The 14,849-nt window shown below is 43.2% G+C and overlaps 2 protein-coding genes across 3 annotated transcripts; both read left to right on the forward strand.

Moving 5' to 3' along the window:
* Positions 1-2,301: 2,301 nt before the first annotated feature.
* On the forward strand, positions 2,302-5,138 carry LOC115735652. Its single transcript, XM_030667012.2, has one exon. The coding sequence runs from the start codon at positions 2,996-2,998 to the stop codon at positions 4,994-4,996; it is 2,001 nt and encodes a 666-aa protein (XP_030522872.1). The 5' UTR covers positions 2,302-2,995; the 3' UTR covers positions 4,997-5,138.
* Positions 5,139-12,864: 7,726 nt separating this feature from the next.
* Positions 12,865-13,949, forward strand: LOC115735656 (glycine-rich protein 2). 2 transcript variants are annotated; one of them, XM_048272124.1, is made up of 2 exons: positions 12,865-13,447; positions 13,559-13,949. In XM_048272124.1, the coding sequence occupies exons 1-2, from the start codon at positions 13,011-13,013 to the stop codon at positions 13,644-13,646; spliced, it is 525 nt and encodes a 174-aa protein (XP_048128081.1). In that variant the 5' UTR covers positions 12,865-13,010; the 3' UTR covers positions 13,647-13,949. The 2 variants fall into 2 exon arrangements, with proteins under 2 accessions (XP_048128081.1, XP_048128080.1); XM_048272123.1 differs by having other exon boundaries at positions 12,865-13,949.
* Positions 13,950-14,849: the final 900 nt, after the last annotated feature.

The raw sequence follows: 14,849 nt of genomic DNA on the forward strand, positions 1-14,849 counted from the left end.
AATTTATAGGAATGATTAATTACAGTTAGAGTGTGTGTATATATAAACGTTATCAAAGAAAGGCCTCTTGTTACATATAAATTGCACATTAATGTTTCAAATCATCGATCTTTCTCGTTATCGATCTTCTATATATTTAAGATGTGGAGGAGTGGATAGTTAAGGAGAAACCAAGCTTCTTCCATAAATATAGATTAGTTCCTTTTTCCTCCTCACAGAAAGGAGACAAGTTGACTTTGCACGTGCGAACAAATACAGGAAAACTGTTATGGAAAAAAAAAAAGACTTAACACTATCAAAAACCCTAAACTCCTACATCACTGCCACATTTATACTAAACTAATTTTTATATTACAAAACACTCAAATTGGTACGCTGGTATCATATTTATACCCTTGCCACTTTTACTCAAAATAGTGTGAAATCTGAGAATTTTATTGGTAAATGTGGCACGAGTACACTAGTTTGAGGTAGATGTGGTGTGCGCTTACTAGTTTGAAATTTTTTGTGATATAAAAGTTAGTTTAGCATAAATGTGATACGAATGTGCCAATTTGAGAGTTTTTGTGGCACAAAAATTAGTTTGAGGTTTTTTTTATGGTATTAATAAATAAAAATGTATTGTGGATGAATACTTGTCCTAATATGACAAGGGTATCTCAATCAAATAGCTAAAAAGGGTTTCGAGTTAATCTAAATACTTTGGCTCTGTTTGTTTCACAGAAAATAATTAAATATTTTCCCAAAAATGATTGATAGTATCGCTTGAAATAATGAAAAAATAATCATTGTTGACAATATTTTATTCAAATATTTTCAAGAATGATGACAATTTCTTTTAGGATTAATACCACGAAAAACCCTCAAATTTGTACATCCGTGATAAATTTACCAAAAACTATTTTTTTGACCACTAAAAATCATAAACCGATACACCCTTGATAAATTTACCTCAAACCGATGAGTTGGATGACACGTGGCAATTACCGGGTGTAGACGTTTAGAGTTTTTACCCTCTCTTTGTCACATGTATGTCAATTTGGGATTTTTCATGGTATTAATTCAATTTAACGGAAACCAGTATAGGATAAATTTGTCACATGTGTACTAATTTTGGGAGGTTTTTGGTGATCAAACAAATTAATTTGGGATAAATTTGTCACAGATATATCAGTTTGGAATTTTTGATGGTCGAAAAATAGTTTTGGGTAAATTTATCACGGGTGTACCAGTTTGAATTTTTTTGCGATCAAAAAAATAATTTGAGATAAATTTGTCATATGTGTATCAGTTCATGATTTTTCATGGTTTTAACTCTCTTTTTTTTTTGTTCATCCATCTTTATAAGCAATACATACAACTGTTTTTAGAAAAACATTTGCTAAACCATTTATTTTTTTCGCAAAACAAATACGCTCTATAAGTAAATGTAATAACCATATGAAAGGGGCCTGAAAATGATGGTGAATACACAGGCTATTGAGAAAGAAACTGTTGGTGAGACCATCGACGGTGAGTCGCCGACACTTTGAAGGGAGAGAAATTTACAAAAATCATTCTCAAGCTTCTTCTCCGAAACTGTGCTTTACACCGTTTAAACGAAGCCGGCGGCATCGAAGCTGGCGGCGTCGTCTACTGGAAAAATGGAGCTCTCTACAGGTTCAGCAGCTGGGCGTGGTTTCCTTTCTATAAGGTGGATTTCCGCTTTGGAAGGGCAAGGCAAAAAACAGGTGCTTGCGGTTGGAGAAAGAGTTAGGGCGCGGGGTGGTGAAGGGCCATGGAAGAGGAGGGACAGGAAGTGTAATGGCAGCTTTTGGAGGAGAGAACCCTGGTCCTTGGCTTGGCAGCAAAAGGACGAAAAAGAAAGAAAAGAAAAGAAAAGCAAGAGAGGAAAGTAGAAAAAGAAAAAAAAAATTCAAAAAACCTGGAAGGACGAAAATACCCTTGAGATATGCCCTTCTTTGAAATAATGAGAGCATTTCATGCCCTTATTATTTGAAATAATATCCATTTCAAATTCTTATTTAAGAAAACAAAGGCAGTTCGGTCCTTTATTTGAAATCTTTCCAATAATCAACGATATAATTTGAGGTTGTGGTTGTGTTTGTCGGTTGTTTCTTGATTTTTACGTGTGATTTGCCCAACCCTAGTTTGAATGTAGAAAATATTATGAGAGTTTAAGAAAAAAAAAATTTGTAAGTTTCATATGTGTTTCTTTTATAAAGCGTCAAAAGGTCAACAGCAATAATTGACGAAGAGCCTATATTTCTTGCGGCCCCACGGCATGGGAGCGATGTCATCGGTGACAGAGGCAAATTTTCCCCGTGCGAAAATCACGTCGAAGGACGTCATCGCTCTACACGCCACTCGCGGAACCCAGCGCGTGCACCCCACGCCACTCATCCGACGCCGCAGGCGATTCCCGGGACCAAACCACGCAGCCGTCGTCGGATGGAGATCACGTGGCTCCACAGAGCGTGAGAATCTGGCACCGAGAATCGGAATCGGGAGAGGTTTTTCTAGACCAACCAATTCACTTCCTATATATAACCGAAGTAAAAAAAGGCAGTCGAGATTAATGTCCGAAAGAAGTTGGAGAAAAACCCGTTTGGCCAATTACCCCCCCAGCCCCGAAGAACCAATTCTCTCTCTCCTCGTCCTCCTTCCCACCATTGCCACCACCTCGCTCCGCCGCCTCCACCGGCCGTACGAAGCCAAACCCAAATCCCAGCCCCACCACCACCACCACCTCGAGGGGGCTTGAAGAAAGGCCAAAAAACTTGCAATTTCCGAGCTTCAATCGTCGCCTTATTGATAGTGGTCTCCACATTCACATACTTATAAAGAACCCACCTTCTCAATTGGGACCCTCGCCGTCACCCAAGAATCCCAATATCCACCTTTTGCGAAATTTGCCAGAATCGTTCGGGAAAACTGGTCGGCTTGATCTCGGCTTCTCCTTGTTTCTCTTCTTCTCTGGTCCGCTAGTTTGGCCATGGCGGACATAGTGAAACAGATTCTCGCTAGGCCGATCCAATTGGCCGATCAGGTGACCAAGACGGCCGACGACGTCCACGTGTCGTTCAAGCCGGACTGCGCCGAGATTAAGGCCAAGACGGAGAAGCTGGCCGCGCTCCTCCGCCAGGCGGCCCGCGCCAGCAACGACCTCTACGAGCGCCCCACGCGCCGGATCGTTGCCGACACCGAGCAGGTCCTCGAGAAGGCCCTCGCCCTCGTGGTCAAGTGCCGCGGCAACAGCCTGATGAAGCGCGTTTTCACCATCATCCCCGCCGCCGCGTTCCGGAAGACCTCCATGCAGCTGGAGAACTCGATCGGCGACGTCTCTTGGCTCCTGCGGGTGTCGGCCTCCGCGGACGACCGGGACGACGAGTACCTGGGCCTCCCGCCGATAGCCTCTAACGAACCCATCCTGTGTCTAATATGGGAGCAAATCGCGATCCTCTACACGGGGTCGGTAGAGGACAGGTCAGACGCGGCCGCCTCATTGGTCTCGCTGGCCCGGGACAACGACCGGTACGGGAAGCTGATCATCGAGGAAGGCGGGGTGCCGCCGCTGCTGAAGCTGGCGAAGGAAGGGCGATTGGAAGGGCAGGAGAATGCGGCCAGGGCGATAGGGCTGCTGGGGCGGGACCCGGAGAGCGTGGAGCAAATTGTGAACGCGGGCGTGTGCTCGGTGTTTGCCAAGATCCTCAAGGAAGGCCGCATGAAGGTCCAGGTGGTGGTGGCGTGGGCGGTGTCGGAGCTGGCGGCGAACCACCCGAAATGCCAGGACCATTTCGCCCAGAACAACGTGATCAGGTTGCTGGTGAGCCATCTAGCGTTCGAGACCGTACAAGAACATAGCAAGTATGCAATTGCAAGCAAACAGAAGATGTCGATACATTCAGTGTTGATGGCAAGTAACAGCAGCAATAACTGTGATGCGCATGGACATGAAGTTGATCACGACAAGCAAGCTGTGGTCGGCCACATGGCTCATCCAATGGGCAATGAAACCCCAAGCCAAATGCAGAATGTGGTGGCAAACACCCTGGCCATGAAGCACCAAACATCCTCCTCACACTCCAAGCCACCCACCTCGACGCAGAGCCACGCCTCAAATCACCATCCCAACAATGGTAAGACCGCCCAGCACGGCGCTAAGCAGCCGCACCACCACCACCAGCCCCAGCACGTGGCGCTGGCCGGGAGTAGCATCAAGGGCCGAGAGTTCGAAGACCCCGAGACCAAGGCCCAGATGAAGGCGATGGCGGCTCGGGCCCTTTGGCAGCTCTCCAAGGGGAATGTCGGGATTTGCCGGAGCATCACAGAGTCGAGAGCGCTCCTCTGCTTCGCCATTTTGCTCGAGAAGGGCCCCGAGGACGTGCAGTCCTTCTCGGCAATGGCGCTGATGGAGATCGCCGACGTAGCCGAGCAGAACTCGGAGCTGAGGCGCTCCGCCTTCAAGCCGACTTCCCCGGCCGCCAGGGCGGTCGTGGACCAATTGCTGAAGGTGATCGAGAAGGGGGAATCGCACCTCTTGCTGACTTGCATCAAGGCGATCGGCAGCCTGGCGAGGACGTTCCGAGCGACGGAGACGAGGATCATCGGCCCGTTGGTGAAGTTGCTCGACGAGAGAGAGCCCGAGGTGTCGATGGAGTCCACCATCGCGCTGAACAAGTTCGCGTGCACGGACAACTTCCTCCACGTCAATCACTGCAAGGCCATAATCGGCGCGGGCGGCGTCAAGCACTTGATTCAGCTCGTCTACTTCGGGGAACAGATGGTCCAAATCCCGGCGTTGATACTGCTATGCTACATCGCGCTACACGTCCCCGACAGCGAGACGCTGGCGCAGGAGGAGGTGCTCATAGTCCTAGAGTGGTCGACGAAGCAGGCGCACCTAAACGAGGAGTTCACGATCAACGACCTGTTGCCGGAGGCCAAGAGCCGGCTCGAGCTCTATCAGTCCAGGGGTTCGAGGGGATTCCACTGATCCGATCGGGAGCTGTAATCGACAAATGAAAATGCTTAGAGATTAGAACGATTGGGCGGAGAGAAATTTTGGTTTAGTTTGTCTCTGCTGCGATCCACATTAAATGTAAATAAAATAGAATCGTCACATTCAATCACTACCCTTCAGCAAAGAGTCCTTAATTGCCTTTGTCGGTATGCCCTTTGGTTTTACCTTCTTTATCTAGCTTTCGGTTCATTCAATTGCTACACAACATCGCCTTGCTTGACGCAGAAGCTGTACAAGGGTCTTCCATTTACCAAAATCATTCAAAAAAAAAAAAAAAAACAAGACTTGAACAACAATGAGAGCCTACGGATCCTTTGTGTCCGAGATAGAGAGATAGACGAGAGGAACGAACTGTAAATAGAGAGCTATTCTCGATTTAGCGTGTTAGTCTTTGAGAAGCCAGAAACCATAAGCAATTAAGGCTTTATATTTGGACGGTTCGATTTGGTTATGAATCGAACCGAATCGATAAAATACGAATCGGAAAAAAAGAAATCTGGTTCTTTCTATTATCTTAATTGACAATGCACGTTCTGACACCTCTAGAGCATTTAGGTGTGATCTTCAAGTCCATAGAGTGTGTTCTCTTCTTTCTATGCAACACAAGTCGCATCTATCATCCAAAAATTTTATTGCAGTCACAAAAATGCTAGACCTTATGATTTATGAATAGACAAACCGGAGAAGTGATCTAAGGCTGCATTTGAAAGTTGGAATAAAATTCAGGATATGATAAAATATATCATATCCTGTGTTTGGTGCTTGCCCATGACAGCATAAAGTGGGATATAGCCCCGATAAAATTATCCTATAGGGGAGGTGAGATAAAAATTGATAGGATTTCTAAGTTATTTTTTTCGAATAACAATTTTCTCAAAATAATAAATTTAAAATAATATTATAATATAAATAATGTTTGATTTCTAATATAAAAAATTCAAAAAAAAATAAACACGATTTCATTATTATTTATTTCCATTTTATTTATGTATACAAATTTCTTTCTATCTTATAATATAAATTTTTCTTATATTATGCTATATTTATATTTATTACATATTCTTGGTATTTTAGTATTTTAGGAATATTAGTACCATTCACTATTTAGTAAAATGTTATTAGAGAATGATGGAAGGGAAAAAAAGAAATAAAAAAAGAAAAGGAAAATTAATAAAAAAATAAGCAATAAATTTGAACTATGCAAGAGTGTCACGAGGGATTCCTACCATTTTCGTTTGTGTAACTTTTAGGTTCATTTACACTATAAGAGAGAGAGAGAGAGAGAATTTGGCCCGTCAACAGCAACAACCATCTCGATTCTCTACATCTATTACCTCTGGCAAGCACCGTGATGTGGCCGCATGATCGGAGAAGGCCATCAAAGATTAGGTAAGAAACTCGTGACACTAGGCCCATTGCTTGGATTACTAGAAGAAAAAAAAATTTGTATCTTTTGCGCTTTCCCATCAAAATTTGAAAACGAAAACAAGTGAAACAAAATAGAATATCAGTGCAGACCTTTTAATAGTGATATGTTTACCGAAAATTCTAAAATTTATCGTAAAAGCTTAATTGAATCCTAAAACTTACAAAAAAATGCAATCAAGTTATAAAACTTATCAAATTGATGCAATCGATTTCTTACGTTAGTCGCGTTCAACTTGGCTAAGGCAAACCGACATGGCTTTTTTCGATATTCTCTCTCCTACTTTGCGTTGATGTGGCAAAAACACATCGTTTTGGTCCAAAACCGATTTTTGATATAATTTTTATTTAAATTTAATTTAAAAATAAGCTATAATTAAAAAAAATTAGAACCAAGCAATGATAGAGGAATGATTGCCTGGAGTCGCAACTAGATCCGGGTGAGGGCCACCAGCACTGCCGAGCATTGGCTAGGGCCCGACAACCCCACTGACCATTTCTCCCTTGCCGTCGGCCCTTCTAGATGGTGGTGGAGCGGCGGTTCTAGATTTTTTTTTTTTTTTGCTTTGTCTTTTTAAATTTTAGCAAAATTTTCAATTTGATTTAAGTAAAAGGGTGTATTATAAGTCCTATTTGGATTAAAACCACGCCTTTAAAATTAGCGTTTTAGTCACGTCATCATCACGCGGGAGAGAGAGAAAAATGTTAAAAGAAGTCACCGCAGCATTTTCCGTTAGCCGAGTTGGAGAGAACTAAAATAATGAATCGATTGCACCAACTTAACAAGTTTTATGACTTAATTTCACTTTTTTGCAAGTTTTAGAAATTTAGAGTGCGCATATCCATTTTGAAGCAATTACAAGTGCTTTTGAGAATGCTTCGAAGATAAAAGAAGGAGGAGTCCAATCCTCAGTTTTTGGCGAGAGCCCGTCACAATGAGGACCGACAAATGTTGACCCAGCTTGAAGTAATCTCTCGTTAATTGGGCTACTCGATGGGACTCGGTACACTCCCGCTGGTGCTGGGCCCAAGTGCTTCTATTTCTGAACCCCCATCAAAAGCATTTATCTCGTACAGAGCTAGCCCACTGAAATCTTAAATTAAAAGTGAAAAATAAATTACGATTGAGTGTCGGTAAATAAAGCTTCGGTGGAAACTGGTAAGGGAAATGCTTTCGTAGATTCACACATCATGATCGTGTGCTTTATATGAAGTATTATTTGATTGAGATCAGAAATAAGCGACAATCTTGTCAAACTGTCGTACTAGCAGCTAGACGTGACCGGTTCCGGTTCCTAAAAAAGGTGAAACCGCCGGTTCCTAGGCCCAACGGCTCTTTTTCCCCGGGCCTCCTCCCTTTTTTTTTTTTTAAAAAAAATGGGCCGGTCAACTGGCCGATTTCGGGCCCGTGGTTTCATTTGGTCATGTCTATTAGCAGCTTTCAACCGGAAAATGCACAAAATAAATAAGAAAAAAATCGAAAACGAGAAAAAATTAAACAAAAGAGGAATTCAGAAACTGGGGCTGGCAGGCATTTTTGCTTTTGCTCAGTCCGCCTGTGGTTTTTTCGCAGCAGTCTAAATGGGCCAAAAGGTGCTTTTTGACCGTCCCCCTCACGCCCTTCTTCGTGGCCCCCCTCCAGTTCGCGTGTGACGGAAGGAAACAGGCGAGAGCATACCAAAAGCATGGGGATGGACAAAACAAAGTTTTTGCAGGCCCCCGTACGTCGCACCGTTCAAACGAGATGCTGCGAGGCTTCGCAAATTTGACCGACACCTCTGCTCCGCAACCGAGTTTTATCGACTTCTATGGAGGACACACGCCGATGATGCCTGTGACTTTTGCACGGCGGAACGAGATGCTCGACACTTGAAGACGGTCTTGATCTAGACTCTAGAGTATCGGGTCACGCCCCGCACCCCCCCGCGACACGCTATCGCGTGACCGAATCACGTGAATTTTACGGGACTCGGTGCGAACATGTCGTGATTAGACCCGTCGATTTTTTAATCCATATTTGATGGACTGGGTTGTTGTATGAGTTAATTGTATTCATTAGATTTGTTTAGAACAGTAAAACTTGAAAATAGGACAATTGTTAAATTGGCTCACAATTTACTTAGACTCAACTCATCTCTAGGACTTTCTCTCTCTCTTTACTTTTTCTCGTCCTCCCTCGATCTCGCACTTGCTCACTCGTCGCTCTCACCTCAATTTGAGTATGTGTGTTTTTCTAAACTGACTTATATGTGGAAGTACTTTAGCAATATGGTTCGGATCAGGTTTGACCCGACTCGACTCGCTTGTTTGACGAGTCTAATTGTGAAGTTATGTGCGAGACAAAATACACGTGACTTGCAAAAATTAAAATAAATAAAGCAGATCGAGAGTATAAAGTCGCGCAAAATATATGCCACGAGTCTATTTGAACATATCGAATTCTAGTTTTGCTATTCGCCTAGTTGGGGCTACAAAATTTTTGAAATGAAGTTGCTAATCCGACGATCTGACAATAATATCAATTATTTCTGACCACACGATATCTCGATAAATTAATATTTTATGCAAAATATGCGGTAATAGTGCGCGAATCTACGATTGAGATTGTATCGTCTTTGACAATCTTGTCAGAAAAATATTTGCCTTTTTGGAATATTTTATATACGCGTTTATGTTAGTAGGAACCCCTAACATGGTTCAACTACATAACATTTGCACAAAGAAGCTATGATTCACTTGAGATTGGGACATGGTAATGTAACATCGATTCGATCCGACACGAACCTCGTGAGCACCGCGAACTGCTAGCGGCTGAACTCGAGCGAGCAACGAGATGGCATGGAAGCTTCCGCTTTTCGGGGACCACAACACCATTGACGAGTCCCATCCGAGAGAGATCATTTCCAGTTTGACCGTCCATTTGACCCTTTGACCGGTCTTTCCCCCTACATTTTAGCTTTTTTTTTTTTTTTGTTTTTAAATAGAAACCGCAAAAAACCCTAAATTATTATCGAGATAACACATTTACCTCAAACTTTTTAGGGTCAATACCTTGAAAAATCATAAACTGATACATTTATGATACATTTTCTATAAACTATTTTTTTAACCACTGAAAATCATAAACTGGTACTCTTATGATAAATTTACTTTAAACTAATTTTTTTAACTAAGAAAAAACTTAAGCCGGTACATACGTGACAAATTTATCCCATATTAAATTGGATTAATACCACGAAAAACCCTAAATTGATAAACTTGTGACAAATAAAGGGTAAAAATCACAAACTAGTACACTTGGGAACTGCCACATGCCATTCAACTTAGCAATTCGACGGTTGGATTTAACGAAAACTAACAAATAGTAAATTCGTCATGGGTATACCAGTTTAGGATAAATTTATCACAAGTGTACAACTTTGGGATTTTTAGTGGTCAAAAAAATAATTTATGGTAAATTTATCATAAATATACTAGTTTATGGTAAATTTGTCACAAGTGTACCGATCTGGGATTTTTAGTGGTCAAAAAAGTAATTTGGGATAAATTTGTCATAGGTACACCAGTTTAGAGTTTTTCGTGGTATTACCCAACTTTTTATGTGATAGAAAAATCCTAAACTTTTCCCACCGTAACATGTTTATTTCAAATTTTTTCTAGTAACACCAAAATTTCAAATTTGTATTCGCGTGACACATTTATTTAAAAAATTTGAATTGAATGTGTTATAGGGGGTATAAGTTCAGGGTATTTGATGTCATTTTTAATGTCACAAAAAAATGTGGGGTAAATATGTCCCGAGATACAAATTTAAAAATTTCAGTGTAAAAAAATTGAAATAATTATTTTACGACGGGCATAATTTATAGTTTTCGAGGGCTTCTTTTATTTTTTGCAAATCTCGAATTGTTATGATTAGTGAGTAATCCCATCGAGGACAATGACATGCTGCACCAGCCCTGCCATTCCCCTCAAAAATTAAAAAGCTATTTGGTGTGGCCCTGCCCCACGTCCATCTTATCCTCCTAAAGATGGCTTCATACTATGGCATAGTTTGGCAGCAATGGATTTGGAGACAATTACTATAACAGCCCTTTTACAATAAATAATGGACGTAATTTATCACAAAAACCGGATATTTACATAGCAATTGTTTATGTGAACCTTAGTGCTACGATTTTGTCGATTTTGTCCACAGTGCGGTTGATCTTGATTTTAGTGAAATCCACGAGAATCTCGACGTATTTACGGAGATAATTATCCAAAAAAATCATAAATGGCAATTAAATCAATTCTTAACTTTTCAATTTGGCTAATTCGGTAACTTTTTGACTACTTTCCAATACAATCCTTCCGGCCAATTGCATATCGGTCATTCTATGTGACATGACGGATGTTGACGGGGACGACCATCAACAGGACCTTGGCGACCGACGGAGGGAAATAGGTAAAAAAGGAAAAAAATCTTCTTAAAGTTTTTTTAAAAAATTATGAATATCATTCACGGCAGGACGAGCTATATCCCGTATAAAATATAGACTAATAGACTAATGTGGATGTTATATGGTGGCATGTATTTTGACCAAATTTGGTACATTTGCTACCTTGTAATGGAACGAAAGATACGTCTAATGTTTTTTATTTTCTCTCTATCCTTTTTTTTTTGTTGTAAAAATGAGTCAAATTCTTTAAAAATTTAAAGCGAAAATTGTCAATACATAAATTAACCTTTATCTTAAAAAAGGAAACAATATTTGTTCTCATTATCACTTACTCGGAATCTCGTTGTTTCGATATTTTTTAGACGTCTCGTGATTAGAACTAATTTCTCCGCCATGTAATCTAGCTGAGCATTACATGTTTGCTGACCTATAATTAGACATGGCCAAGGACCGGTTTGGGCCCGGAACCGGCCCGTTGATTAGGATCGCCGGTTACGGTTTAAAAAAATTCAGAACCGGCTGTTATAGGCCGGTTCTGAACTGCAAACAAAAAAAAAAAAACAAAACAAAAGGGGAAAAGAGCCAATGGGTTCTCTTCCCTCCCAATGGCCCAAAATTGGGCCAAACCGAAACTGCCCAGGACCGCCCCTTCAAGGGCCGGTTCCGGTTCAAGCATGGCCGCCAACCGGAACCATTGGTTCATGAACTAGAATCGGCGGTTCATGGCCCGTGGCCACGTCTACCTGTAATTGACCTATTTCTATTCATTCTCTAGGAGAATAATTCATGTCATGATTCGAGCCCTTAGCCTAATTTGTAGATAAAACTCATCCTCGCGACGTGTATTCATTATTAGGTACTTCAAATAAGTACTGTGATTAGAACTCATTTTTGGTCATCCAATCCAGCCGAGCATCACATGATTGCTAACCCAAAATTGACCTTTTTTCCATTCACTCTTTGGGAGCATAATTCACGTCATGGCCTGAGCCATTAGCCCAATTTGTAGAGACATCGTGCGGCTGCGTATATTTAAATCTATCCTCATGATGTGTGTTCATTATCAGTTACTTTAAACAAGTACCATGATTAGAACTCATTTCTCGGTCATGCAGTTTAGTGAGCCGTTAGCTTAATTTGTAGAGAATCGTGCGGCCGCTCGTATTTAGACTTATTCGCGTGACGTGTATTTGTTATCGATAATCGCAAACGAGTGCCATGATTAGAACTCGTCTCTCAATTGTGTAGTCTAGAAAAAAGGGAATGTCAATGCATCCGGAAATAAACGGTTGATCTTTATCAAAAGACCTGCGAGCGTTACATGTTCGCCGACTTGCAATTGACCTTTTTTTTCGCTCATTCTCTGGGAGAATAATTTACGTCACAGTCCGAGCCGTTAGCCTAATTTGGAGAGAGTCGTGCGGCGGCGCATATTGAAATTGAAATTTATCCGTATGACGTGTATTCGTTATCAGTCAATTCAAAATAAGCACCATAAAGAGAATAATGTCGGTATATGATTTTAAGCGAGTCGGACCTAATTTCCAAAGTACCAAAACAATAAATGTGAAATATATCATCTAAATTCCATATCAATTCGAAGAAATCATAATCGCGGAAAATTCGGAGAAAATTGGCCAACACAAAATTTCACGCGGGGCAGGATGGGGTGGGGGAGAGAATCTCGAAAGGGATGAAATCGTCTTTTTAACGCAAAAAGAATGAAGAGTCTTGACCGATTCAACTTGCGCTCAAATTTCCGGGGGAAGAAGGTCCGCTCTGACACGACGCCCCGACCGTTGGATCAAAAGAGTTCACACAATTCTCGCCGTCGTTTGGGATTCCCCAGAAAGGGCAACCGGCCGGGCCCCACGAAAGGCTCCGGAAGAGGGGCAATTACTTAATTTCACACACTCTCGTCCCGATGCCGTGTCGCACTCGTAGAACATTTTAGTATATATCGAGCACACTGCTCGCGCTGGGAAATAGAAGATACTCTAACCTTCACAGAGAGAGAAAGTAGAGAGAGAGAGAGAGAGTGAGAGTGTGTGGGTCTAGGGACGGGGGGGTTTTTCTCTGTGAAGGAGGTTGGGATTCTAGGGTTTCGTGACAAGAGGGAGATGGGGGAGAGGCTCACCGGGAAAGTCAAGTGGTTCAGCGACCAGAAGGGGTTCGGCTTCATCACCCCCGACGACGGCGGCGACGATCTCTTCGTCCACCAGTCCTCCATCCGCTCTGAGGGCTTCCGCAGCCTCGGCGACGGCGAGTCCGTCGAGTTCCAGATCGAGTCCGACGGGGGCCGCACCAAGGCCGTCGACGTCACCGGGCCCGGTGGGGCTTCCGTCCAGGGCAGCACCCGCGGCGGCGGGGGCGGCGGCGGAGGAGGAAGGGGCAGTCGCGGAGGCGGCGGGTACGGCGGGGGCGGGGGCTACGGCGGTGGCGGCGGGGGCTACGGCGGTGGCAGCGGGGGCTATGGCGGTGGAAGCAGGGGCGGACGAGGCGGCGGGGGATACGGAGGGGGCGGTTACGGGGGCGGCGGAGGTGGATACGGCGGCGGTAGCGGAGGAGGTGGTGGTTGCTACAACTGCGGGGAGACTGGGCACTTGGCGAGAGACTGCTACCAGGGCAGCGGAGGTGGAGGCGGCGGCGGACGGTACGGTGGTTCCTCCGGCGGCGGCGGCGGAGGAGGTGGGAACTGCTTCAAGTGTGGGGAGCCAGGGCATTTCGCAAGGGAGTGTCCTCAGGTCGGTGAATAGAGCTCCCGAACGGGGCTCATCTTTTCACCCCGAGCCTAGACTCTCCTCTTGACATCTTTATCCGTTCGGTTGTGTGCGCGTGACTTTTGCTGCTAGGGTTCTTTTGTTAATGCAATGCGTTTCATGTGACAACATTGTTGTTGTGTTTAGGACTATGTTTTTCTCTTGGCAAATCGTCTTTTTATTTTAATCGTTTTTTTTTTTTACTTTGTTAAATGCTGTTGGGTGTGGTGCAATGATGTTAATCTGTGTAGGATTAGGTCCTTTAATGCACCAATCTAATTGACAGTTCGTCCCCTGTTTCTCTACGATGTGCAAGTGTGTTCATGTGGGGGTGTGATTATGGCGGACTGGCCGTCCTAAAACCAGAATCTGAAGATGCCCATTTTCGATTTAGACGCGATTATTGCTGTAGCGAAGAAGGTCACGAGAATGTTGCAGAACATTAGTGTTCGCCAATTATAGGAACACACACTGTTTCGGGGGGCATTACACACACACACTCTCTCTCTCTGCGCTTTAGCCTTTATTTACTAGTGGCCAGTGGGGGGTGGGTCAGGGGGGTCAGTCCCATCTGTTTTTCCTTAGGGCTACAGTAATCGAACGATGTGTACGAGGCGCTGAGCAAGAAGTCGATCTTTTTTTTTTTCGGTCAATAAGCAAGAAGTTGAGATCGACTCCGGGTGAAAAGGCCAGAGGGAGAGTTTTTTAGATGTTTTGCTGAAGTTGTGGGTGATTAGGACCGTGGTTAAGGTTGTGGATGGTGTTTACTGTTTAGTCATTTAATTGGGAGGACCCTTTAGAGTGAGTCAGAAACGAGTCTCCCCACTCTTTGTCGATCGTCTGTCCCCCACGTCCACTTTAATTGAATGCTCGATGGCGATTTGGTCCAAGTTCTTGTCCTCTTGTACCAATTTTTTGCACAGTAACGCCTCAAAAGATGTGTTTTTTCTATTATAGTGGTGGCTTCAGGTTCAGCCCAGAATATTCGTGGGCGGTACAAATTATACATTTTTATCTGTGTTGTTAAAAAGAAGAAAGAAAAAAAGAAGAAGCGATTTCTATGGTGAAAGCTAGCTACATCAATCTCCAATTTTCATACTTTTTCCCTTTTTTTTCCCCCTATCTTTCAATTGTCGCTATCCTAAGTGGGTGCAAAGCCCAGGCCACGGGCATTGATATCGCGCGTCTGAGATGTACACG

Source organism: Rhodamnia argentea, chromosome 11, assembly GCF_020921035.1.
Source record: "Rhodamnia argentea isolate NSW1041297 chromosome 11, ASM2092103v1, whole genome shotgun sequence".
NCBI lineage: Eukaryota > Viridiplantae > Streptophyta > Magnoliopsida > Myrtales > Myrtaceae > Rhodamnia > Rhodamnia argentea.

Bases quoted from the DNA above. Each gene is read 5' to 3' on its own strand.
- LOC115735652 (XM_030667012.2), top strand. From the start codon at position 2,996: ATGGCGGACATAGTGAAACAGATTCTCGCTAGGCCGATCCAATTGGCC.
- LOC115735656 (XM_048272123.1), top strand. From the start codon at position 13,011: ATGGGGGAGAGGCTCACCGGGAAAGTCAAGTGGTTCAGCGACCAGAAG.